This window comes from Electrophorus electricus, chromosome 3 (genome assembly GCF_013358815.1).
Source record: "Electrophorus electricus isolate fEleEle1 chromosome 3, fEleEle1.pri, whole genome shotgun sequence".
NCBI lineage: Eukaryota > Metazoa > Chordata > Actinopteri > Gymnotiformes > Gymnotidae > Electrophorus > Electrophorus electricus.
In genome coordinates this window covers 29,860,920-29,888,429 of record NC_049537.1, presented here as the reverse complement: position 1 = coordinate 29,888,429, position 27,510 = coordinate 29,860,920, and the positions used below count along the sequence as shown (strand labels likewise).

Sequence of the window (27,510 nt, the reverse complement as noted above, 5' to 3'; positions counted from 1 at the left end):
ACTGTGGTTTGGTCACTAACTCTGGTGTGACCCTTTTTGTGTTTAACAAAACTGATGGAGCTTGAACTAAAAGTTCTGGCTCAGATTGTGTGAACTGAAGGTGTCTTTTTATTTTTGGCACTTCTTCAAGAGATGTACCTACTTGCCCAAAGAAACTGTTTTCTTTAGTGGTTGGACTGAGTTCCTCTGCAGATAAAGAATCAGATGTCCAAGACTGTTGTTTGGTCACTAACTCCGGTGTAACCCTTTCTTTGTTTAAAAAGGTTGATGGAGCTTGAACTGGCTCAGATTGTGTGAAATGGAGGTATCTTTTTATTTTTGGCACTTCTTCAAGAGATGTACCTACTTGCCCAAAGAAACTGTTTTCTTTAGTGGTTGGACTGAGCTCCTCTGCAGATAAAGAATCAGATCTCCAAGATTCAGAGGTTGAAAAGTGAAGATGATGCTTTACTTTTGGTAGGTCATCAAAAGATACACCTAAATGACCAAAAATGTTACTTTCTTTAGGGGGCATGCTGACACTGTGTTCAGATGAGCAGCTGGATTTTCTAGATTCAATTTTTACTATTGACTTGGGGATGAATTTTACTTTTGCTGAAGGACCAGATGGAGATTGAGTTGGAAGATGTGGTTCAGACTGTGAGAACTCAAGATATCCCTTTTCTCTTGGTATTGCATCCAAAGTTACATCAGTGTTTCCAAAGAAACTTTCTTGTGAAGATAAACTCAGATGGGATCTCTGTGACTCAAACTCTGTCTCTATTACAGGTTTAGATGCAGATTGAGCTGAAGGCTGAGGATCAGAAATTGAGAACAGAAGAGATCTGTTCAGTTTTGGTAATCGGTCAAAGGCTTGTCCTATTTTTCCAAACAAGCTTTCTTCACCTGTCATTGGCTTGACGGTGCCCTCAGATGACACTGTTGGTCTGTTGAAAGTCAAGCCCAAGAATCTTCCACTGTCTGTATTTGTTGTTTTAGAAAGGGGCTGATCTGCCTGGTCTGTTTCAGCCCTGCTTCTGGTAAGCAACAGAGCACTTAACGCACTCAGTCCTTTAAAGGTTTTTCTTTCTCCCTCATTACCGGTCTTCTCCTCTATATCTGTGCTACTTGAGGAATTGTCAAAATTGATATTAAGAACCCTGTCTGGTATTGTGACTGGTATAGAATGGTCACGTCTAACTTCAAGTTCTGTAATCTCAAGTCTCCTGGGGTAATCAGAACATTTGTCTTCACTGGCGCTACCAGTGTTGGATTTATCTGTCAATAGACTGGTGATTGTTTTCCTGGTCCTATAAACAGGATGCACATGGTATTCTATTGGTTCTTCTTCATTTTCACTGTTGATGTTTGAAGAATCGGAGAATTCATTTTGGTCTGTAAATTCCTCATCATCAAAACTATCACCTTGAATAAAGGCTATATGTACATCTGATGGATCCAGCGTAATAGTATGTTGTCTGAAACGAGTACCCATGCCTGTGTATGGTTGTTCAGTTAAGGTGCCCTCTTGATGACTCGAGTGTCTGTTTCCAGCAAGTTGGATGTTGTCATTTACTGTATTATGGGCTTCTGACTCTTGTTCTGGGTTGACAGTGTATTGTGTTTGTCCTCCTTCACTCTCCCCACTTTCACTTGTGTTGCAGGAGCTCTGTCTAACAGACTGCACATCTACAGACATCTCCTTTTTACTTAGTGGACAATCAAGAACAGCAAGTTCTGAAATACGACTACTCGATCTTGGAGAGCCATCGGAAAATGAAAAACTCTCCCCACTGTCATTCCACAAATCTGGGTCCATCGCGTCCACGTTCTCTTCCCTCGGTTCAGATGTTCTCACTGAAAATCCTGGTATTGTTCCTTCCTTTTCTGTGAAGGCTTTTTCATCATAATGTAGGGTGACTGTAGAAGAATCTACACTTTGCTCAATGGAATCTTTCATGTCATAAGAGGATATGGATGAAACACACTTTAGCTGAAGCTCCTCCACTTTCGTCATTTCAACAATTAAAGATGTTGTCTTGTTTTTCTCTCTCAGAAGTAGTTGCTTGCTCGCCCCTTGTAAAATGCTGGGATTACTGTCTGCCCTACCCCTTAGATTATCCACTTCTATGCAATGAGCACCAACATCTTCTGTCAAGGATTCTTTTTTCTCTGTCTTCTCATATGATGCATCAACATCACGATATACTGTACTGTCAGATGAGCTGTCTGATTTGGCATCTTCTACAGTGACATAATAAGGAATATTACCTGCTTCAGGTTTTACTTCTGTAACTCCACCAAATGTAACTCTTGAACCTGCTCTCACTTTATGGATTTGGTCATCATTATCAGAATATCCTTCATTTACATATGGCCGTGGACCTGTGGAGGAAGATGTGGAGTTTGGAGGTGATGTAGAATCCCTCTTAGTTTGAATTCTTTTGTACAATTTGTCCAGGATTGGCCTTAATAGAACACCAAGGAAAAAGGCCACTATAAACGTGATGAAGACAGAAAGGCAAACGGCCAATACAAAATCAGACTTGGGTACTCGTGCTGTTGCTTGTCGAATATTGTTCCGCATGTTCATACTTTCATTTCCAGTGATCTCATCCCAAACACTTTTTACTTCACGTCGCAGTCTTCTGTCATGATCTCTTTTACGCACATTTAGATTGAAGACTGACACTTGTTCTTCCAGGAATCCTGACACACATACATACAGTCCTGCATGCCGCTCTGTTATGTTGCTAAGAAGAATTTGTTGGCTTTGAGAGACATGGCCGTTCGGTGTCCACCAACGATATTGCATGAAATCTAAAGGAAAAATACAACATTAATTATAAATAAATCAAATATATTTTATCTACTGCTAAATAAAGAAACCATTAGGCTTACACTTTTTATACTATTTCCGGAGCTTTTTTGGAGGAGGTTGAGTGGTTAATAAAGCAAGTGTTTCTACAGACTATGAATAATATGTCAAATCGTTAGCGGAAATCAGTACCTTGATTGGCAGTATCGCAGGAAAGCAATAATTCCTTCCCCTCATCCACAGTCTCCTCCTTATAGAGACCAGGTGTGTTATACACATGTGATGAACAGACGACTTCAGATTCTTCCAGGTGCAGTAGGTCCTTTCCAGCATGGTGGGGGGGAGAGGAACACACCACTTTCCAGGTCGATTTACCCAGGTCACTGTCAAAGCTCAGCCACCTTCTGAGTGTCTTCAAGTTACAGTCGCACCTCCACTTATTTCCTGCGATGGCTACCGATGTGCTCAAGCTCCGTAGAGATAGGTAGGCTGGCGTGGGTATGATGGTCAACAGGTTGTATCTTAGGTCAAGGACCTACGTGGTATGATCGATATATTAATTGTTAGCACGTACCAGTTAAGTTACTGTGAATTTTTTTTTTAAGTGTAACTGTCAATATATAGATCGTTTCATAATTCATATAGTACAAATGTGTTAAATAAGAAATGCAAATAACCCCACTCACACATCTGTATTTGAATGAGATGTTTACATAAAATTGAGACATGTTAAACCCATAACTAGATATACCATTCCCCAACGTCTATTACCTGTAGCCTTTTCAAGTCCTTGAAGGCCCAAGGGTGGATGGTGTTGATGAGGTTATGCTGGAGGTAAAGCTCTCTCAGGTGAGTACACCCAGCAGCGTCAGCAGGACCAAGCTTGGAGATCCTGTTATGGGAGAGCTGAAGGACCTGCAGAGATTTAGCACTGCCCAGTCCTGAGACAACACAACACAGACATCTTATATTGGAGGACTATTAAATGGTTTGAAATGGTTAATTAAACCCACAGAATCCTCAGACACCATCTGCTGCCACTGTGCCCTTGAGTTAGGTACATGATCACCAGCTGACTGGAAAAGCAAAAGTGGTTAAATGTATTAGTGAAAAAAGAACAAAGAGGCCATGTAGTAAATAATATTAACATAATTACACAATATCCAACATTTACTGCACTGAGGAACTTCCCGTTTTTTATAAAGCCATGACCAAATAGTCAGGAGAAAAATCATTTATCTCTTCCTCCCTTTCTTTCTTTCTTTCTTTTCTCTCTCTCTCTCTCTCTCTCTCTCTCTCACTCACTCACTCACTCAGAGTGGCATTGGCTCATAAATTCAAGATTTAAAATATAGGCAAAGCACACATGTTAATGCTCACTTTGTCAAGTTTCTGGTCCATGGATGTTCTCTGCGAGACATTATTTGCACAGTACACCAGAATTCAGCTCTACTTCAGCCTGCCCTCGTAAACACAGGAGATCCTAAAGGAGCTGTCATCTGTAGCCATCATGACACTTGGTGCAACTAGTTTTCAATCAGGAGCATCCCAGCAGCCATTGAACAGGCACATGTAATTTCACTGGTAATTTTAAAGTGACTCTAATGTTGCATTACATTAGAAGCCCAAACATCATTAGCAGAGATGCGTGACTAGGATGCGACAGCACTGACATTTAATCATTGTGTAACGAGTACTGCAGGATTGTTCTTCCAGACAGTGCACACAGACTTTACAGCCACTTCCTAATTTCTGTATGCATTCAAATGAAGAGCTGGTCGTTGATGTACACACTACGCAGACACAGATGCCAGCAGTCTTGCTCAGAGAAAGAGCCGCGGAGTAAGAACGGCGCTGCCGCTGTTCTGAGAGCTCTACTGAGCGCTGCACTGACTGCTGAGCGGAACTGACACACTAGCGGCCAGCGCTTGTTTGGGAGGAGATGAAAGGCTGAGCCTTGACTCTCAAACAGCTGCAGGATGTTGTCACCCGCTGCCTATCAGAGTTCCTGCTCGCTCAAGCAAAGCGTGTACTGTGCCTCAGAACTCTTCATCAGGGTCGGCCTGGTACAGGGTGTCAGGGACTGCGTTAGCGATGAGATCTTCCCTCTCACCTTCCACTCCACAGCCTGCAGTGACCTCTGCACCAGCTTTAGGCCGGTCAGAACCCGGCCTTTAATTTGTAAGGGCGGACACTGGGTCAGGAACGCTAATCTTGGCCAGGCCAACAGGGATGGAGACAAACCAGGACTCTTTGACAATAAGTAACAGTACCGTGAAAGAACACAGCATCTCAACGGAGACACTTAAAAACAATGAGACCTTTGCAGAAAATAAAGGCTGGCATGTCCTAGAGCAAATACTAGCCTAGATACTGGCTGTATGGGAAAATTGATTTAGCTACCGTATCTGTGACATAAAGCCCTATATATAGCAAAACTGTAAACAGGCATAAAATGGCTTTATCAAATTGTGCCATAACCACATTAGGATATGACTTACACACTGCAACATTTTCTTCAAAACTGCCAAGCATCAATGTTTTTTTAATGGAATATAATTTAAATGAAAATGTCACAGATAAAAATAATGTACTGAGTTGTGTCAACATATAAGTTTAGGTAGTTAAAAAGTCAGTCACAGAACTCTCAGTGAACCTCCGTAATGCTAAGAGGAAAGTGCTAGCAGTGGCCTTCTGGTCACACGACAGCAGATATCCCACTAAGCAGCAGCACACTGGGAATGTGAGCAAAACAGGGGCATTAGAATGCAAACTGCACAATTATAACCACAGTTATATCCTAGTGCGCCAACAGGTGGCAGGACTGATCGTCCGTGGGATTGAGAGGAGATCCAGGTGAACCCCCAGGTAATTAAAGCAATTTGGATATTTCCTCACAGTGGAGAGACAGGAGCAGAGAGGGAGGTTGTTTCCCTGGTGATGTGGACCTGGGAGAATGGCTCCAGCAGGACTTCAAATACCAAATTCTCTATATCCTATTAAAGCCATATTTAAATCTTGAAAAATGTTCACCTCTGAAGTGGAAAATGATCTTTTAATGCCTAACAAGCAAGCAAACAATGGAACTTCAGACACCATCCATGGAGTATAATTTCATAATCAGTAGGAGCCCATGTTAACACCCATTTAAGGAGCAGTCAGTACAGTCCGATCGTAATAACTGTGATCACCATGGAAATATGTCCTCTGAACACGTCATCTTTTACAACCCTTAATGAGGTACTGGCGTGCCTGTGTCAAGCCCTTTCACACCACGTTTGGGACATCAGACAGGTCAAAGGACACTGGTGATTCAGAAATGTATGTAGTATTACAGGACAAAGGTTTACTGGTTACCAGGCTGAGTGGCGATTTACTACAGATTGGAATTTAAAGATCTGATCTGAAATGGCTGAAACAGACACACCTATGCCAAGGGTGTTTTAATGCACATGTACGATCCGCTCTTGTTATCGTCATTTTTACTGAACTGGACTGGAGAAGCAGGATGGGATTACTGCTGCTTATGGCCTCATAATGAAAGTCAAGGTGAGACTGAGAATGAAAAGGAATTTTTATGGAATGTTGTTGTTTTGTTTTTTTTTTCCTGCTGGAGTTTATTTTTCAGTACTGTCTGTGAGAAAGATGTGCTGTGTGGTGGTTAAGATGTAGTTTAAGATGACATGTCACTCTAATTCCATTGTGGCATTGTTTTTCTGGAGCGTATGAGGTCACAAATGACATCCGCAGAAGAGTCAGCTCTGTGTGTGTGTGTGTGTGTGTGTGTAAATGAATTTCTCACCTCTTGGTAGACATTTTAGCTGGTTTCTCTCAGCAGACAGCAGCTGAAGATCAGGTGCCCAGGGCACACAGTGCCCTTCTCTTCTTCCCAGGGTCTTAGTGCCCTCCGCACCTTTACCCAAACACAACGACAGCCTTTCCAGTGCATTATTCCCAACCCATAAATGCTGTAGTCCTCTCAAACGTGCACGGCCAGAACCGAGAGGAAGCAGAGAATGGAGAGCGTTATGGGATAGGTCCAGTGAAGTTGCAGTTGTAGGGATCAGCGAGGGGGCTTTGGATAGGCCAGATGAGGAACAGTTGAGAAAAGGAGTCTCTTGACATAGACAGGACACTGGACAAGCGGGGCTAGGCACGACTGTGTTAGTCCCACACAGGCGGAGAAGCAGGACTACACAGCAGGACAGTAAGATGGACACTAACATCACAGCCAGCCCTGCGTTACACAAAGACACAAACAGTGGATGTCTAATTAACAATATAGAAACACTGGACAATCAGGCAGGTCATTATGACAATGTTAATGGTAAAAAAAAAAAACCAGATAATTCAATACATCTAAATATTCTGGGAAGAAATTTGGCCCCTATCCATAAAGATAAATATTCCATGGTGTGATGCTTTACTAACAAAAGTGACAGCATGTGATACCTAGTCTGAGAAATTTTAAGGATCTATGGAAATTCTGTACATTACACCAACAAACTACAGACTAGATTAAATCTACTTTAAATCAAGGTGTTTTTTTGTTTTTTGTTTTTTTTTTTAGAAAATGGAGTACATGGTTTTTGTCTTTTACTTTTGTTATAGTAATCCTGGATCATTACAACATAAACATGGCAAATGTGATTACATGCATACAGTCGTACACTTTCAGCAGTAATGAACACCCATAAATAACTCACTTAGATTAAAAAAATCTGACCTTTTCCTTTCAGAAATCACGGCATGAAAATGTGTACTTGCGTCTCAGAGTTCTCAGGTGTCCACTTCAGAGCTAATCACACGATACTTGATACTGGCTCAGAGACGGTCCTCAAAACAGTAACAGTGAGAGCGAAATGCTTCGGTTTTTACTCAAACCCACCTAAGATCAAAGTCTGAACTGTATCGCTGCAGCTCAGACACACACACACACACACAAGAAATTGTTTATGGCAAGCTATTCACATTCACAAGTCAAAGTTAATATCTTACTCAGATTGAACTCTTCCTAAGCATTTTCATGAAAAAAGCAAGGAAGATGACCATTTAAAAATGATCAAAGGTGCTTCTAAAATAGTTTCGTACACTCACCTCCACTTCATCAGAAACACACCCATCCACTGGAATGAACTATTAAATATTAGTCACAGTAATAAAATGGTGTATGAACGTTTATGTAAAGCATTATAAACACACGCACAAACTACCTGTTTTGGGTAAGTGTGTGCTTTTACTATGGGTGCTGGTAGCTGGGTGGGCGCAGGCTGTTTAGAAAATGTCAACAGTCAAGAGCTACACATTCTGTTTAAAATGAATCTGACATTTATTTATGTATTCATTTTTTAAATGAGACACTGTACTGAAAAATGTGTTAATTTTCTTTCGTTCCAAAGGGATGAATCTAATACGGCGATAATGCGGCTAAAGAAATGACAAATCAAACGTGATAAAGTTAGTGACCAAAACAGGAGCTGCAACATGGCCATCCACAAAAGGAAGCAGCAGAATTCAAATAAATACTAGTCAGGAACACAGAGACCCAAATTAATGTGTTATATTGCACAGAACAGAACAGGCAAATCAAACATATCAAACACCTTCTATTTTCATCTTATCAAAAGATATTATTTAAATCACAACACACGCTCATATAATATCAGCTGATAAAAATAACATCATTTAACCCAATTCCATCTATGGCTGATTTTAGCAGCCTATATGTAATACACATTGAAAATCATATGGCACTCTGAAAAAGTATATTTATCTGGGCACTTACAATGCCGGACAGTTTAGATAAATATGTAACACATCAGTATCAATCGCCACTGGCAAATGACTTGGGATCTGTGGGGTGACAGACCTTTGCAAGTGGTATAGGGTGGAGATGTTTGTCTACTCTTATCCCAGTTCAGTGTTTATGGCTAAAAGTAACAGCTGTAAATAACATGAAGCCCTGGCAGTGGTGAGATGTTATGATGTATAGTAACATGGCCAGAGATGCACGAAACAAAAACAATCACACAGCACTATTTGAAAAAATATTATAGTGTTAACAATATATTTTAAATAGAATTTCACACATAACAGCTTCAACGTTTTCATTTTTGCATATTGTAAAAGACAGTATGTCCCCATATTGCTAATACATTACAGGCTGTTAAATTTCTCCTTGTGAAATTGAACTGAAATGTTGTTCTAAATGACATATAGGAGAACTCAAACGTACAGCTGCCAAAGAACTACTAAACTACAGGCCAAAAGGACATCTACACTACAGGCCAAAAGTATGAACGTAGTGACTCTCCACAGTGAGGAGTACACAGACCTTTAAAATGCAACAGAAAAAATACTTCAAAACCTGATGAGAAATGTTTAGACAGGCAGAGCAAGGTGGTGAGGACCCCAGAGCCTGCAGGTCTTCGATCATGGAGGACTTTCTATTGAAAGAACTTTTCCAATCAGTGAGAAAAAAAAAAACACATCTCAAGAGTAAAATAACAAACAAACTAAAGCTTTCTTTTTAAAGTCTTGCCTCCACACATTTTGCCATGTAGAGTCTATGACTATATAAAAACTCAGTAAATGGTATGGATATTATAGGGGGGTTATAGTCCCTTGTGCTGTCTGGATTCCAGTTCACCAAGCCCAGTGTCCTGGGCTGGTGACACAGACCATATTTGTCAGGAAGTGGCTGGATAACAGAAAATACTGCCACACCTCACCGCTGGATGGATTTAATTCAAGAACATGGCAGAGGTAATTCCAGTTTGATGACACAGTGTGTTCTGAAGAAACTGTGGATTTTATGTGTGTTTATAATGTATCGCTCTGCAAGGGTCCGCAATGACCGCTTTAATAGTGCCACTTAGAAAAACATCGAACAGAACTTCATTATCCTTCATTTAAAAAATTATAATTATGTACCACATCTAGGGAACCTAGTGATAAATTACAGGCAGCTCTTTGGCTAAATTATTCTAGAATAAAAATCAAAAGATGAGTGTTTCTGTAGTGCGTTTGATTAGTTATATGTGATTATAAAATTGATGTATGTGAGTGTATGTGGGAGTCTGAGAGACAGCAAGATCGACACGTGCGAGTGATTTACACGCATCATAAGGCAGAAAGGTCTGCGAGCAGGTGTGACTTACACTTTTACGACATTTTGACCACGGACAGAACAAAAAAAACAAAAAACAAAAAAAGTGAATGTGAGCACATTGACGTACACAACTATCCCTTGAGTTACCTCCATATAGGTTAGCTTTTATCTGTGACGTGTGTGTTTGTGTGTGTGCACATTTACAGTGGTATTCCCCATAGATCAGTGCGCCGCTCCACAGGGGTTGTCCGAGGTCTGGCAGCCCATGTTGTGGTATTTGACCTGCACTCTGAACAGTGTCCCGTCGGCACACATGCACAGCTTGTATCTCTCCAGGCCTTCGTCAAAGTACAGATCGCTGCCCAGCGAGTTGTTGGGGATGCGGGACGGACTGAACATCACCGAGCCGTTCAGAACTATGCTGTTGTCCTGCACAGAAGGGGAAGTCCCGGGTTAGTCCACAAGCTCGGGGCCTTGCGTCAGGATTTACTTCATACCATGTGCACACAAACTAAAATGAACTAGTTTTACATAAAAACTAGTTCTCTGAGCAAGACTGCACTCTGTAAGTAATTGGACGGCGATGGTTTTTGTCGTTTTAGCACCATACTGCAGCATGCTAGAATCAAACATCAGTATAAGGTGAAGAAAGAGTTTTAATGCAATGGTATTTAAATCTACACTTAAACAAACATATAAAAAGCACACAAGCTATTTTTACATAGTCTGCCATTTTAGGAGAAGAGACTATAGAAATTATGCTATAGGCCCATGGAGATTATATATAATAAATATATAGAGATTAAGTCGTCTACACTACAGGCCTAGCATTACATCCCAATGCTGGTTCTCCTGTGTCTTGCAGTCCAGGATTAATGTGAGTTTAGGAAAGCAGTTGTGGGAATGAAGACTCACAGCTTTGAGCTCTATGTCTCCGCTCATCCGGAACTCCACAGTCTTCCCCATGATAAACACGCCCTCGTTGCCCCGGACGATGGCCTTACCGTCAACTTTGATCATGAGGTCAGATGATGCATTGCTGGTGATCTGCAAAAAGCATGTTAAAGCTAAAGGAAAACTTCTGGGAAAGTGTTAAAGCTAAAGGAAAACTTCTGGGAAAAAGGACACTGTTCTGGACTCAGTGAGGAAACTATCACATTATGGAGTAACTTTTCAATGGATTCTTAATATTAACATTATATCTTAAATGATACCATCTGAAGGTGGTGATTGTGATAGGCCACTGTGATAGGCCACTGTTCGCTCGTGTTAGGGTGGGCCAAGTGAAATGCATCAGTCTTCACCCTTTCTGTGGAAGCTTTCTTCACGTTCAGCACCTTGACCTGTTTGGGCAGGTGGAACTCGTGGTTGTCGAAGTCCGTGCTGAAGAAGGTGGTCTGGGTGCGTGGGTCTGTGAAGGACACGCCCAGGTCGCTGGTGATAGATGTCTTGCCTTTCTCCACACTTAGCCTGGTGTTGCCCTGTTGAAACACCACCTACAGTACACACATGCAGAAAAACACACACACACACACGAACATACGCACGAATGCACACAAAATGACACACTGTGCTGAGATTTGTGGGGGAAAACAAAACAAAACAGGCATCAACCACCCCATAATAAATATTTTATTTAGCTGTGAGACTGCATAACTGCATTAAACCTACATTTTAAAACCTGTGTTTATAATCACCTCATGTAATTGTGCAATGTTTCTAATCTGGTATTATGAGGCCATAAAGGTTACAGGATTGACAGAGCGTGCTACAGACTCACCGGGTTGTTGTTGCCGGTGATGACGAGGTCCTGGTCCTTCCTCCCTCCCACGGTGCTCTTGTGCAGGGGATGTACCACACCCATATCAGCCTTCTGCTTGAAACGCAGCAGCCCAGTCTCGTGGAACTCCATGCTGTCGCACCCACTAGGCCCTATCCTGATCACCGTCCATATCACCAGAGTTATCTGCCACACAGCCAGAGGGAGACAGCGCCCGGCGGGGGGGAGGCGTTAGGATATATACGTACCCGTGGTTCAGACTGGCGGCGCAGCACAGCGTCACTCACGATGAGGTTGATGAGCGCCAGCAGGAAGAGGAGGACGATGACACACACGGCGATGTTGCCCTTGCGACCCCTCAAGCCTGTCTTGTGCAGTCTCTCCTCCTCTATGGGCACATAGCCCGCTTTGAAGTTGCTGTTGTGCTCTTTATTGGCGGTCCGCCGGTCAATGGCCTTCTCACGCATGGACTTCTTCGCTGGCCCATTCGAGCTCTCCTCCAGGAAAGGAGGCACATAGTAAGTATGAAATGGCAAGTTTGACTCTGCTGATAATAACAACTCCTATATCGTATTTACTGGATATTGGTGTAGAGTACTGCAAGTAAAGAGTGCTGCAACTAAAATGATGCATTTTGGAAAGTGCTGAGATTAAAAGAGTGACATGATATTTGCATAATCAGCATTACTTGAGGACTGTAATGTATCCATGCAGCTCCATTACATTAATAAAACAAAGAAAAAAGTTCACTTATACTGTTCTCTATAACTTCCATAAATTCTAGTGTCTGTACTTTATTTAAGAATTATTTTATGCAAAATAAAGTACTTTATATTACCATAACTTTTCAAAGTATAAGATTGTATTTAAAGATAAAGGGGAAAAAATACGCATTTATTTCTGATGTTATTACAAAATCAACGTGTTATAACGCCATTGGAACGTTACAAAGCTAATTAAATGTTATTATGGTTTACAAGTATGCCCTTTCCTGATGTTCATTTAATGAAAAGCCTGATTATTTTTGTTAGGCAAGTCGAGTGAATAACGTGAACTGGCATTTTCCAGCTACACAGGTAACATATTTAAAATATCTGACGCACCCAAACAACAATGTCAAATCAACTGTATCTATCTATCTATATATATATCTATATATATATATATATATCTATATCTATATATATATCTATATATATATATATCTATATATATATATATATCTATATCTATATATATATATATATCTATATCTATATATATATATATATATATATATATATATATATATATATATACATATATACATACATATAAACGTTATTTAGCTAAGGACTAAAGGTAAAAAGGTCCACACACACACACACACACACACGTTCATAATAATAATACACTGAGATTCCCACACTAGACGCACGGCGGCGCGTTCTCTCAGGAATGCACGCTCTGCGTATGCGAGCAAGGGGCGACGGCAGGACTAAAAATAAACTACACGGTCCTGTGTTTGAGTCAAAACTAAAAAAATAATAATATCAAGAGCCCACGTCTTTTTTGACCGACGAAACAGCTTCACCACCACCAGCTGAAACTAAATAACACAGGAAATACTGCTTCAAACGAGTCGTTTTGTCCATGAACGTGTGACCACGCAGAAAGCCGCAATACCAGACAGAGAGACTAGTCCACCGAACACGTGCACAGCGTAGGTATCTCTGAGATCAGCGACACACAACGTGCATTTCTAATAACTACACTTATGTCAGAGGTTGGCTATAACAGTCTAGGATATTACACGTCCAAACCAGACCTGCTCCGACGCCATGTCGACGCTCCCTGTGCTGCGCTTTGACGGGGGAAGGTACCACCTAGACGTCCAGGGGAGAAGCGCAAAATGAACACAATCACGCAAACTCAAGCGTCAAAATGACGGTGGAGGTTAAAGCTATAAGCGCACAAGGACGCTGAACGACGGTTCACATCGGGATATTCCTCAACAAGTCAGACCGTCAACCAGCTCACCCAGCACACTTAAAATGGTCTGGTCCCTGCCGTGCGGAGACGGCGGTTATAACGGGCGCTCCAGAAAAGGGAAGCCCACGTTTAGCACGGCTCGTCCCCGCCGGTTAACCGATAACCGGAGGCTCCAACGCTCACTGCTTCCCCACACGTTTTGGGCTGTATTTAAAAAAAAAAAAATCTGTTTTCTTTCTTTCTTTCTGGCAAATAGCTAACAACTCACTTTAAACAAACATATTATCTTATAACTAGGTTTAACGCTGAAATCGAACCAAGATGTGATAATAAAAGTTGTATTATTTTAGCATATGGGGTTATTTTGTGATTAAAGGAATATACAACCAGGGGTTATTGTCTAAGTATTTCGGGGTAGAATGTGATTTTTTTTATATGAATTAGAACAGCAAATCAATAACCTCAACACACTCAAACATTATCAACACTCAATACACTTAACCTCAACACACTCAATAACTATCCAACACTCAATAACCTCAACACACTCAACACTCCGGATGAAGGTAAATAAAATCTGCTACATGCGCGAGACCCAACACCCGCGCGCGTGTCGTCTGGCAGTGTGACGTTACGGCGTTCTGTTACATCACAAACACGCTGACCGGACACGTTCCAAACTTCAGTGGATTTCCGTTTTATTATTTACGTATTACTTGGCGGTTCTTGGAAATGGGGAAACTACATTTCCACGGAGCCCGAAGGCGGGCAAATCGACTCCGTTGCTACAACTAAAGTGCGTCCGTAGCATCCAACGTCAAGGACAAGAACTGTGGGTGTGTGTGTGTGTGTGTGTGTGGGGGGGGGGGGGGGGGGGGGGTCCTTTACAAGCCTTATAAATCCGGACTGGCCACGTTAAGCAGTCCCGCGGTTGCTCCACGAATGGCAGACACACTGCGGAGGTTGGCTAACACATCGTCATGCAGCGTTGTGCAGCAGAAACTGGAGGCCTGGGATAAAGACTACCACGTAGGTTATTCACTGTTCATGACCGCTCGAAATGTGTGGCTGTCCACTGATGGTTATTCTGCACACCGTGGAAGCGTAGTAGCCAGATCTAGTCAATCATGTGTAGTTTAAAAGCTATCTAACTCTGAAGGGATTTGTTTCTATTTCTATTTGACACGATGCGTCGTGTTTTGGTGACAATGAAGGGTTATTTGTTTATTTTATGTGTGTTATTTGTTTGTTTTTAGATTATTTAAATTGACAATGTAGCAATTCATAATAGTAAATCGCCTCATATTATTACAGTTTATCACCTATCGAGCTGTGTAAAATAACACAACTAAAGATAGACTATTCGCAACTGGTACGTGCGCCTGAAGTTTTCAATGGAATGTTTGTATTGATTGCATTGATTTGGCTGCGAAGTTAGGTTACTATGGACGCCAGTTGTCAGGGCAACGACGGAGCCATTCCCGGGCAAGACAGCGTGAAATGAAACGTGAACGCTCCCTGCAGCCTCGTAACTTGTGAATGGCCTGGAGTTGTAAAATCCCGAGTCGCAGTTGAATGTGCAGGACTGAATCCATTGTTCGCATTCTCCCAGACGCAAAAGATAAAACAGCCCACATTGTGAAATGCTCCTTTACTGCAGGATGAGTTTTGTAGAAATAAAAGACAACCTAAATTTGCAGATTTCCGTGCATGAGGGGGGATGGTTCTGTGACACTTCCTTGCCTGGGCTGGAGTTTAATGTGTAGCTCCTAAATCACTTATGAACATAATAAATGTTAAAAAAAAAAAATATCCAAAAACATCTCTGGTCAACAGTGGTCAATTCAGATGCATGTCTGCAGGTGATCTCGTGCGACCAAAACCTAAACCGCTGTTGTGAGCTCCTGGAACTGACCTCCAGGGTACAAGGTCAGCTGTTCACCATCCTCAGCCTCACTGCACAAGAAGGTACACATCCAGAGAGGCGCTGCTTCTCTCCATCCCACCCTGTCTTCCTGTTCCCAATCTTGCACTCTCCTGCCCAGCAGCTGTGCAGAATGGCACCTCCTTCACTTTACAAACGCCTGTGAAATGCAGAGGCCAGTAACATTATATAAAACATTACATGAAGAGGGTGACATAATACATTTACAGCATCTTTCATAAATACCTCGTAACGTGTTCATTCATTTTTTTATTGGCTTTCACTGAAGTGTTCATGTTTTGCGTGATAATAATGTTGGGCACTATGTTAGTTTATTTAGATTTTTCAGAATAAAAGTTCACAAATAGTAAGCTATTTTTACAAATATACTATTTTCAGTCAGAATCTTTTTTTGTAAAAAATGTATTTAATCCCATTCAAGTTTTTGAATGGAACGGTCTTTTTGCACTCTTCTGAAGCTGTCACACAACGACCCACTACTTTAATGTAAACACAAATAGTTCATGATTGTTGATTTTAAAATTTATGAATGCATTGTGCAGTTTTATGCAAGGTGTTATGAATGTGTTATGTCAGCCTTTTAATGTAACTTTATCAAGCACCCAACTTTATCTTACCCCCCCTCTTTAATCAGTGGTATCCCTGACAACAAAAGAAAGAGAATATCCATCTTACCCACTTTTTGTAAAATGTTTGTAATTAAATGCAGCCACATTTTCTTTCGGTGGTCTGTTTCTGAAATGCCTGTCTGTCTCAGGTGGTCACTACGCAGGTGTGGACACCCTTAAATCCCGCCTACTGCCATGGCTTAGTACCTGCTTCACCATGGCAACCACCTCCGTGTCCCCAGACACCAGTCTCAACCTTATTCAGGTCAGTTCATGTTTTCAGTGTCAGGATGCAGTACCAATACAGGATTGTGAATACTTGTTTACGAGCTGTTTGTAAGAGAAAGATCCTAAAACTTGGAGACTGTAAAGAACTAGATGTTATGATATTCAGCCATACTGACATTTGTGTGTGCGCGTGCGCACGGGTGTGTGTATGTATGTGTGTGTGTGTGTGTGTGTGTGTGTGTGTGTTGAGTAGGACAATGTGGAGAAGGACAGAAAGCTCCAGGAACTGTCATTATCTCACGAGAGCGACATGTTTAAGATGGAAGATCGGCTGTGCTCCACCCGTTTAGAGCTGGACTCCGTCAAACAGAAGTCAGTACCTTCCTTCAGCTCATGCTGTGGCCCAACAGCGCCGCTGTGCTGCACATCTTCACAGCGCTCACAGCAAAGCACGGCGCCAGCTGTACAGCGGTCAGGACATAACGGTCACTCTTAGCTCGTAGGACTGCGTGCCGTTTCCTATGCCTTTACCTTTGATGTGTTTTCAGGTTAGCTGACGCGAAGTTTGAACTGGATTCCACCAAAAACAAGTCAGCAACCATCCTTCTCGCCACAGAGGATGAGATATTGCATCTGAAAGCTGAGTGAGTGACGCACGACTCGCTAAACGGAGAGTGAAAAGCAGACGTAGAAGATGTGGCCTTGTTCCACAGGCTAGGAGGTGTGGAGACAGCCATACGCGTCAGCTAGCACTGTGTTTTGGTCATGACTTCACAAGCCTTCATATGCTAACCTTTCTTTTCTAAATGTTGTTTTGTTGTTGTGTTAGTAACAGGTCCACCTGTTGATCACATTTAGATATTAATGTCTGTGTTGGTAGATTTTCTGTGTTTTGATGTTAATGCTTGTGTTGGGAGATTTTGCAATCCTTGTGCTGACTTTCTCATAAGGGATTCAGACTTTTGTAAACCTGTTTTGTGGCAACTTGTGTTATAAAAATTAATTTGTATTTGAATGCCAAATGGCATGTGAACTACAGGGATGGCATACAACTAATGAGTAATGAATCACCAGCAGTGGACAGCAGATTTTTTCATTCTTGTCTTTAAGCATAAACTAAAAGCCCTTTCTCTCTCGGAGTGGTCTGGGCACGATGTGGAGCAGGGTTGCCTTTGCCAGAGTTAAGACGCCTGTGTAAAGGGGTGTATGATGTGGAGCAGGGTTGCCTTTTCCACTGTTAAGACGCTTGTTTAAAGGGGTGTACGATGTGGAGCAGGGTTGCCTTTGCCAGAGTTAAAACACTTGTTTAAAGGGTATACGATGTGGAGCAGGGTTGCCTTTGCCACTGTTAAGACGCTTGTTTAAAGGGTGTATGATTTGGAGCAGGGTTGCCTTTTCCACTGTTAAGACGTATGTGTAAAGGGGTGTATGATGTGGAGCAGGGTTGCCTTTTCCACTCTTAAGACGTATGTGTAAAGGGGTGTATGATGTGGAGCAGGGTTGCCTTTTCCACTGTTAAGACGTATGTGTAAAGGGGTGTATGATGTGGAGCAGGGTTGCCTTTGCCACTGTTAAGACGTATATGTAAAGGGGTGTATGATGTGGAGCAGGGTTGCCTTTGCCAGAGTTAAGACGCGTGTTTAAGGGGCTGTGTGCTGGTGCAGGCTGCAGGACGCCTATGAGCAGATGAACCTGTATAAGATGAAGATGGAGGACTATGACAGGCAGGTCCGATTACTGAGGGATGAGGTCACTTATCTCACTGCTGAGAAAACCATACTACAGGAAAGGTAAGTTACACACACACACACACACACACACACACACACACACACACACACACACACACACCCTGCACTGTTCGACCACACCTACGCCAGGAGCGTCTTAGATCAGGTCATTGATGTCCCAGCAGGCTGATGAGGAGCCGGTCTCCCAGTCCCGTCCCCCACTGTAGCCGTGGCAGCAGCCCCGTGAGGGCGGAGTCTCCCGCGCGTGCCCGGCTCACCAGCTCTGCTCGCCGTACCCGCCTCCTGTCCTGCTTCTCTGAGCTGTACGCCACCGAGAGGCTGGAGGCCCAAAGCCTCCTGCGTCGCTACGTCGATGACCTGGAGACAGTGCAAAGGATCCTGTTCATCGCTGCTGTGGTACGACGCACCTGTGAAGGCTTATGATGATGATGATGATGATGATGATGATGATGATTTACATTTATATAGTGCCTCTCACACTCAAGGCTTAGGCCGACTCCTGTAGCGCTGTGAGCGACGTCGGTGCTCTGTATCAAACCTTTCCTTCTTATTTGAGTCCTGTGCAAATGTGACTATGTGATCATGGTGTGTTATAACAAAATGAATAAAGTATATGCTAAAACATTTGGAGATAATATACATACAAATAAATGTGTTGTATGATTGTATGTTATCCACATCCAAAGGTTTTACTATAGTCAATTAATTTAGTTATAACATTTTGTTGTTGCATATATCAAAAACAAATGCAAAATAAAAGTTTACTGCTAACTCCCATCTGTCCAATAGGAGTCTTTCCAGGCTGCTAGACTGGCTTATCGACAGTTTAAGCTGCGTGTGAGGAAGACTCTTTCCCCTACGCACGTTGGCCCTGAGAGCCTGGAGGACTCTGTTGCGGACTACATCGTCCGGAACCTCGACCTCTACGATGTGCAGACAAGTGTCAACGTACGCTCTCTGCCTAGACCTACACAAACGTATTAAGAGTTTCACACATGCTCAGAACTGTACGATGAATTAGAGAGTGATGTCTGGTGATCTACTGATCGGTATGGATCTGATTTTCGATTATGCTCATTTAACTTTTTAAAATTGCAATTACCCCGTGATACATATCTGATATCGTGCGTATGTACGTTCACATCACTGTGCCGCAAATGTCACTCACAACTGACCTGTGATATGCGGTGCCGTGTCCGTTTGTACGATGTGATCAACGGCACAAACACGAACGCAGTGTGTTTGCAGGACGTGATTAACGCCATGAACGTGAACGCGGTGTGTTTGCAGGACGTGATTAACGCCATGAACGTGAACGCGGTGTGTTTGCAGGACGTGATTAACGCCATGAACGTGAACCCGCGGATCTCCTTCCCTCCGGAGGTGGACTTTGTCCTCGTCAGTAGCTTCATCAGAGAGATGTGTAGGACGGCCTTTAGCATGCAGACGCTGGAGCCTCCGTTAGACCTGGCCTTCAGCACAGACGGAGAGCTCTACAGTGACACCAAGTGAGACTGCCCACAGACTGTGTCCACACACACACACACACACACACAGTACAAAACACCACACCTACATCCTAACCCAATTTCAATCAGACATAATGCCTTGCGTGAAAGCGTGTGGATACAGTGGATTCCTCGGAGCATGAGTGTTGTGAAGCTTCGTTTACATCGGCTTGGCCGTTTCAGGTACAGACGGAGTTATGACTCAGAGTTCACCGCTCCACTGGTGGCGTATCATGTGTGGCCCGCGCTAATGGAGGGAGACACAGTCATAGTGAAGGGAGAGGCTGTCACCAGGAGAGGAACACTGGTACACACACACAAAAACACACTCATGCACAGTGATTATGCAGTCTGCAATATGTATGTGTTTTGCCTGTACTGTGTGTGTTTAACAATGTTTAACACTGTTTGTGCTGTTAGAGTTTAATAGTGTTTCTCTGCACTGTATGCTAGTCTTTAACAGTATCTGTCTATGCTGTGTTAATGTTTGTCTGTGTCTGTCTTCACTGTTTGTGATAGTGTTTAAAAGTGTTTGTTTGCATTGTATGTGTTAATGTATTAACAGTATTTGTCTTGTATTGTGCTGTGTATTAGTGTTTAACATTTGTCTGCAATGTGTGTGCTAGGGTTTATGTTAGGGTTTAACAATGTTTGCAATGTGTGTGTTAGTGTTTAACATTATTTATGCTGTGTGTTAGTGTTTAACAGTATTTGTCTTCACCATGTTAGTGTTTAATGGTGTTTATCTGCATGGTGTTAGCGTTTAATGGTGTTTTCTGTGCTGTGTGTTAGTGTTGACCATTATTTGTCTCTACTGCGTGTGTTATTATTTGATGGAGTTGGTCTGTGCTGTTAGTGTTTATCTGTTAGTGTTTACCTGCATTTGTCTGCACTGTGGTGTTTATCTGTGCTTTAGTGGAGGAGCCGTAGCCGAAGCCGAAGCCCCAGTCCTGTCCGCTCTCGTTCAGGAAGTCCTACCCGCACACTTGTAAGTTTCAATGAGACTCAACTATGATTCTGTCAGTCGCAGCTGAAAGTGCTTCGAAACTTCTTTGATGCCTGTGAGGAATCTTGTAAGTGTGTGTTTGTTTGAATGTTAACTTTTGTATTTTTTTCGCACATGCTTTCTTTGGTCTGAGGGTGAGTACAGAACTACTCCAGTTCACTACACATGCTGTAATTAGCGCCCTCTTCATATCTCTCTCTCTCTCTCTCTCTCTCTCTCTCTCTCTCTCTCTCTCTCTCTCTCTCTCTCTCTCTCTCTCTCTCTCTCTCTCTCTCTCTCTCTCTCTCTCTCCCAGATATCCAATCATAGTCGGAGCCTTTCCCCTGGACGTCTCTCAACGGGTCGGCTGTAAATTTGAGCTTTAAAGTTCATCCCCCTGGCTGTTCAGGAATCATAAACATGCTTCAAAACATTCTGTAATTTCAACAGAATCATTATTACCAATAATCATTCCTGTTGTCTCTTTTATCTCGTATAGAGTGAATAGCCGATTTCACAAATGCCTTGTCATCTTGGAAAATCTACAAACACAATATTCCTTAACATGAGTTTACCAAGCCTTAGCACATAATATTCCTTAACATCAGATTACCAAACCTTTTCTTTTGTACTTGAAACATCTCTCTTTACATGAAGAGGCATCAGAATAGCGACATGTGTTACATAAGTCAGGAGAGTCTGGAGGACTGTGATCCTTTAACCCTGTGACCTGTTGACCTTTTCTCCTTGCTCCGAGCTCTGCGACTAAGGTGACTAAGGTGTGTGTGGTAAAGAGCTGGGCAGATCTTTACAGGTGCTATGTTTCCATTCCTCCTGTATCCCTGTATGTGGTTTTTCGAGGGTGCTGTGTATTTCACGTACCGTGTTCATCTGAGCTAGGTGTGCAGTAGTGAGATGTGCAGTAGATAGGTGTGCAGTAGTGGTGTGTTCAGTAGTGAAGTGTGCAGTAGTGAGGTGTGTGCAGTAGTGGGTGTGTGCAGTAGCGAGGTGTGCAGTAGTGGTGTTCAGTAGTGAGGTGTGCAGTAGTGAGGTGTGTAGTAGAGAGGTGTTCAGTAGTGAAGTGTGCAGTAGTGAGGTGTGTGCAGTAGTGGGTGTGTGCAGTAGCGAGGTGTGCAGTAGTGGTGTTCAGTAGTGAGGTGTGCAGTAGTGAGGTGTGTAGTAGAGAGGTGTTCAGTAGTGGTGTGTTCAGTAGTGAGGTGTGCAGCAGAGAGGTGTGCAGTAGTGGTGTGTTCAGTAGTGAGGTGTGCAGTAGTGGTGTGTGCAGTGGTGAGGTGTTCAATAGTGAGGTGTGCACTAGTCGTGTTCAGTAGAGAGGTGTGCAGTAGTGGTGTTCAGTAGAGAGGTGTGCAGTAGCGTAGCGACTAACAGGTCTGTGCAGGAGCTCTTCTCAGGTCTCGAGTGATAGGCCCCTCCAGTGCAAAAACACGTCCAACGTAGGAGAAAGTTTCCCTCCTCTCTCTTCTGATCAAAGAATTTAACCAGTCATACTTCATTTGTAATGCCGTAGAGTGTGACGTTTACAGACCTTTCCTTACGACTTTCAAAGACTGAAATATCTTCAGCAGAAACTGCATTATGTTATTTTAATACAATCCGACATATAAACATATAGGACAGTTTAAGCCGTGATTCGATTACATTCATAATGAGACATCCATCCAACCTTGCGATTGGATGAATTGAAATTTGATTTTGCTCTTGGCACTGAGATGTCTGTGGTTATTGCATTACTGCGTTTTCTGCAGTGCTTGGTGGGTTCATAATTCTGCCAGACTGTTATGTTGGCAGTTCAGTCATTCTTACTACTGGTGCTAAAGTACTGAGTTTTCTTCTCAAAGGGACTTGGATGTCGTCATTTGCAATGTGGAAAATTGAACATTTAAAAAAAAAGTTTTGAAACTTTTTGTTTTTGTGTCATTAAGGTGCTTAACATTGTTTTTCTGTTTTTATTGTTTTCTGTTTCTTTTGTGGAAATTTTTTTTTTGCAAAGTTCATGTAGTACGTTTTTTTTCCCGAAACAACACAGTTAATGACGCTTATAAAAGATTATGAACTAATAACTAATAAATCAATCGGCTTGTGTGTGAGCGTTGTTAAACCTTTTTCCTGGAAACCTTAATAAGTGGTTTTAGGCAGATTGTGGCTTTATTTTATCTTTCCATAACAAATTGACTGACATTTTAAATTTGGGTTCTCAAACAAAGGTCTTTGGGTACAATAAAGAAGCGCGTTTTACTGATGAAGTTTCATTACATTTAGTTTTTTGAGCGATTTCTTAAAAGAATATCTCACATTGTCCACTAGGGGTCACTCACAACCCACAAAGCTACATATGAACGCTTATGAAGCGTTTTCATCTGTAGTCATCTACAACTTAGGGGAAAAAACACCACCTTTGATATTACCTCCAGCCTGTTTATTCCCATAGCAGATTTATATAAAGAAAAGTCTAGAGTAAACATTTCAGTGTAGTACACAAGATTTCCATAGAAACAGGATTTTGCATGCACAGTTGGGTGAGCCCTGTGCTCTAGGAGGTAAAACCAGTTTATGTCAAAATAACGTGATTAAATAATAATTCATTATAATTCATTACATGGGCCTCTAAACGTCCAGTGTAGATCAACTCTTTTTCCCTCAAACTTTCTCACGTCATCGCTGCCATAGCAACCACTGGTATTGCAAACAGAATCATCATGAACACAGGGTCCATTAGTACTAAAACGCCACTGGATATGATGAATTCTTAATTCTGATGGTACGAAAGTTTTCAATGAAATGATCAGTAAGCCTTTTCTTGGTTTCTCTGACTTGCGGTTCCTTACATCTCTCACGAGGTTCAGTAGACAACTCCTACAGTAGTACATGAGAAGGTGGATCATGTGGGGCTGGTTATTTTAGTGACTGTGCTAATATATTTATATATAGAACATCTAGAGCACTGTTATGGACTGGCGCTCTGTTGGTACCCACCGTGCGTCCTGCAGGGCCTATCCCAGCACCCTTGCCACCCTCAACAGGATCAAGTGGTTTAGAACGGGATTAAGTGGTTTAGAACGGGATTAAGTGGTTTAGAAGGGGATCAAGTGGTTTAGAACAGGATCAAGTGGTTTAGAACTGGATTAAGTGGTTTAGAACGGGATTAAGTGGTTTAGAACTGGATTAAGTGGTTTAGAACGGGATTAAGTGGTTTAGAAAGGGATTAAGTGGTTTAGAACTGGATCAAGTGGTTTAGAACGGAATTAAGTGGTTTAGAACGGGATTAAGTGGTTTAGAACTGGATTAGGCCAGCAGTTATTATTTGATTGATCATTTATGTCACTCTTGACAAGTATGTAATTGATGTCTCGATTATAGGAGATAAGTGGACACACACACACACACACACACACACACACACACACACACACAAACCTGTTTACAATACAGTGAGAGAGACATGCGCTTGTGCATGGGTATACACTGAACTCGCAGTTCATCAGATACTCCCTCCCACTTTCACACAAATTGTACATTACCAGTTACGTGTCACGTGACTACAGGCTGTGGCATAAATCACCTTAGTGATTTTGAGCATGACATGACATTAAACACTGGGTGTGAACAAACACCTGATGTCCTGTACTTTACACACACAGCTGCTGTAAACAGCTGCAAAAAGCAAATAATATACTTACAAATAATAAATCAATTTACAAATAATCTTTTATTATCTAATAATAAAAGTGCTCAGTGTTCTTGTCAACAAAAACTGCTTGTGGATCAGAGGGTTCAAATGAGATTTCAAAGAACAGTGCATGCTGTTGATGTTTGAAGGTGGACTTGGTGAAGTTTTCTGTTTACTTCCATCAGCCTTTCACATGTATTTAGAGAAAAACAATGCACGTAGAGCAAGATTAGTCAAACCACCGGCCTGCGCATAATTACACGATTGGCTTCAGTGTCGTCATGTGCTTAGTTTATCTCCGGAGCACACGTGAACACACAGAAACAGAGATGTGTCGTTAGGGATGCGTCTCTGAGCAAATCAAACAGAACACTTAACGGTTGCCATGGCATCAAACGACCTCCCACTGCCAGAAAGTAAGACTGCTGCGATGTAATTGTGGAATACCTCAAGGCTGAATCATAAGGCAGACCGATAATGCATGAACTCGCGGTGTTAAATAAATCATTTTCTGAAATGAATAGACGTCTGTCTTTTGTCCAGAGGCCTTGAAGCTCCCTGGCAGAGGGTTATTTATAGTCCTGTTGCTGTCTGAACTGAACTGTCTCTTATGTACGTGTTTTCTCATGTTTTATTGGCTGAGGCAGAAATCCAAGATCTCCAAATAGTTCGGATGGGTTTGGAGGGCGCACGTACAACGCGGCTGTCATTGAAGGCAGTGCAGTCTGACGCTGATCCGCAGCCGTCGTGGCCCAAAACCAACAACCCAGATCAATGTAATTCTGCTGGGAAAATGTTTGGTTTGGACCTTGCAATTTTCTGCTAATGTTGGACCAGCTCCCCCTTTCCAAACCTAAACTGAACCATTACAAGTGAGGGATCAAAACTGGTCTGGGGTCAGAAGAAAAGCGGTAACGTGCCTCTGCAGTGGGCAGGGCAGCAGTGGCTTTGGATGGGTGGATCGTCTGCAGGAGAGTCTTTGTGCAAAGTCCAAGACCGGACACAGAATCCAAAGAATGAGAAACTATAGACACGCATGAGGATAAACCACAAAAAGACAGAGAACTTGAGAGAGAGAACATGATTGCATTCCATCACAGCAAAGAAAGTGTCACTACCTGCTATGTTTGACATTACTGCTTTCTAGTTCGGATGGTTATTTTTGCTGACCACAGTACTGACAACTCCCAACTCCCTATCCCCGCCACTAAGTGGCGCTCTCGCTCCACTGGTGGTGGTATGAAAAAGGTCAAGCCAGAGTGAGGGACGTCGGCAGTGAAATGTACAGAAATAAGCCCACGAGCTTAGACATTACAAATAACAGGGTGCGCTTTTGAGGGAGACGGCGTGGAAGACAGCAGATGAGGAGCGGAAGTTCGTGGTTAAGTCTTAGAGGCAAAAGTTAGTACATTTGTGTTTCCTAGATGAGAGTTTGTGAGGCTTGTCATTTAAATGACAACTCTTCCTCGGTGTTGAAAAAAGAGAGAGGGGGAGAGAGAGAGAGAGAGAGAGAGAGAGAGAGAGAGAGAGAGAGAGAGAGAGAGAGAGAGAGTGTACCTAAGCTACTGAATGTAAATATACCCCTGGCATCCGAAGGGTTAAATCGGTGTATAATGAGTGTGCAAGGATGGTGATCATATTTGTCTGAGCTTACAAGTGTGTTAAGAACATTGCTTACACACTTGGCTGATCTCAGTACAGTGCCACTGGCAATGCCAGTATTGTGGACTCACTGTTGCTAATAAACCCCAGCTAATTAATACACGCTAACGAGCAGAGGACTCGGAAGATGGACGGAGGACTCAGCTCTTCTGGGCAGAATGTTCCAGGCCTACAGCAAGCATCCAAAAAGTGTGGGCAGGAAAGAGGGAGGGAGAGATTAAAAGAGAGAACAAGCACGTGGCAGCAAGAGTGAACAGCGGAGCCATTACGGAGAGATGGAGAGAATGTTGAGAGCAGCCAATTAAAAATGCCTCCTGGGCCAATTAAGATCACTTCCCGAGCCAATTAAGAACACTTCCTGAGCTAATTAAGATCATGCCCTGGGCTATACTGGACACACAAAAAAGTAAACCAGTAACTTAGTTTCCAAAGAAGTACAAACTTATTTCCAAACAAGGGTTGGGATGGTCTAATATCGTTGCACTCAGCCGGCAAACAAACAGTTAAGCCACAGTCAGGCGAAACATCCTCCCACAGGAGGTGTTGACATTGCGAAGGAAAGACACTGAAGGTAGAGGAGAAGGTGGGACAAACGTCCCTGAACTGCCGCCCTGCGCTTTCGTAGGTGTGACAACCAGTTCAGCGCTAGAAAGACACAGAGCTGAGTTAGGACTGCAGAAACAAAGCTCTCCCACAAGTCCCACGAAGGTCGTCCGTGTGTGCGTTCATGAAAGATCACGTGGAACAGCTGAAGCAAAGGGATTTAATCCCAGTGTTTGGTTACTTTTTTTCAATACGCAGGGGCATCAGATCCAAGAGAACCACATGAATCCAGAACTTTCTCCCTGTTTCACCAGCCCAAGAAGCATCTGTCATTTAATTAGTGAGTTGAATCGGGCCTGTTACACTTCCTTCTCTTTTCTCTCTCTTCGGAAACCCCCCCCCCCCCCCCCGCCCCCCCGCCCCCCCGGATGGAGCAAATATAATACTGAGGAATTTTAGCGTTTCAGCACAGTATCACAGTTCCTGTGCTCTGCTGTTTTCTGCCACATTGCACTGGTGGAAGTCCACCACCCTAAACACCACCTTTCCCCATCAGCTTGTTCTCCTTCCAGCCCTCCGTACGGAATCCCTCACACAGGTCGCTTTCCACCTCATTAGCGTCTGTGTCGGAGCCGCCCCGCGGTATCCTGTTTTACTCTGCCTCCGACTCCTTGGGGACACGTATGGAAAAAAGCACTTTGCCAGGAAGCGCTGTCTGGGCTCCTGACGACGGAAACAGCGGGATGGAAAATTCCCACAGCGTTCCAACACCCAAGCGCGGTCGACCCGGGTCCGGGCGGGGCGACGTCCCGTTGCCCACGGACAAGCGGAAAAAATTCGTTGCAGTTCAGGTTGGGTCAGCGTGGACCCGGCCAGAGGCCGTGTAGCCCGACAGAGACGGCGGTTCTGACCCCCCACCGGAGGAATGTTTAC

General features: G+C 42.8%; 2 protein-coding genes across 6 annotated transcripts; one reads left to right on the top strand and one right to left on the bottom strand.

Moving 5' to 3' along the window:
* Window positions 1-8,341: 8,341 nt before the first annotated feature.
* On the bottom strand, window positions 8,342-13,743 carry sgcb (sarcoglycan, beta (dystrophin-associated glycoprotein)). Of its 3 annotated transcripts, none has more exons than XM_027022631.2 (6): window positions 13,496-13,743; window positions 11,976-12,185; window positions 11,689-11,874; window positions 11,213-11,404; window positions 10,824-10,955; window positions 8,342-10,337 (listed from the first exon to the last, which is right to left on the bottom strand). In XM_027022631.2, exons 1-6 carry the CDS (start codon window positions 13,508-13,510, stop codon window positions 10,131-10,133), a joined length of 942 nt encoding a protein of 313 aa, XP_026878432.1. In that variant the 5' UTR covers window positions 13,511-13,743; the 3' UTR covers window positions 8,342-10,130. The 3 variants fall into 3 exon arrangements, with proteins under 3 accessions (XP_026878432.1, XP_026878433.1, XP_026878434.1); XM_027022632.2 differs by having other exon boundaries at window positions 11,976-12,182; XM_027022633.2 differs by lacking the exon at window positions 13,496-13,743 and adding an exon at window positions 13,354-13,488.
* Window positions 13,744-14,559: 816 nt separating this feature from the next.
* Window positions 14,560-21,743, top strand: spata18 (spermatogenesis associated 18). 3 transcript variants are annotated; one of them, XM_035523936.1, is made up of 12 exons: window positions 14,560-14,688; window positions 15,522-15,627; window positions 16,362-16,477; window positions 16,694-16,812; window positions 16,989-17,084; window positions 18,105-18,230; window positions 18,356-18,587; window positions 18,981-19,139; window positions 19,524-19,699; window positions 19,883-20,006; window positions 20,616-20,687; window positions 21,001-21,743. In XM_035523936.1, the coding sequence occupies exons 1-12, from the start codon at window positions 14,602-14,604 to the stop codon at window positions 21,055-21,057; spliced, it is 1,470 nt and encodes a 489-aa protein (XP_035379829.1). In that variant the 5' UTR covers window positions 14,560-14,601; the 3' UTR covers window positions 21,058-21,743. The 3 variants fall into 3 exon arrangements, with proteins under 3 accessions (XP_035379829.1, XP_035379828.1, XP_035379830.1); XM_035523935.1 differs by having other exon boundaries at window positions 18,353-18,587; XM_035523937.1 differs by lacking the exon at window positions 21,001-21,743 and adding an exon at window positions 20,850-20,908 and having other exon boundaries at window positions 18,353-18,587.
* The last annotated feature ends 5,767 nt before the right edge of the window (window positions 21,744-27,510 follow it).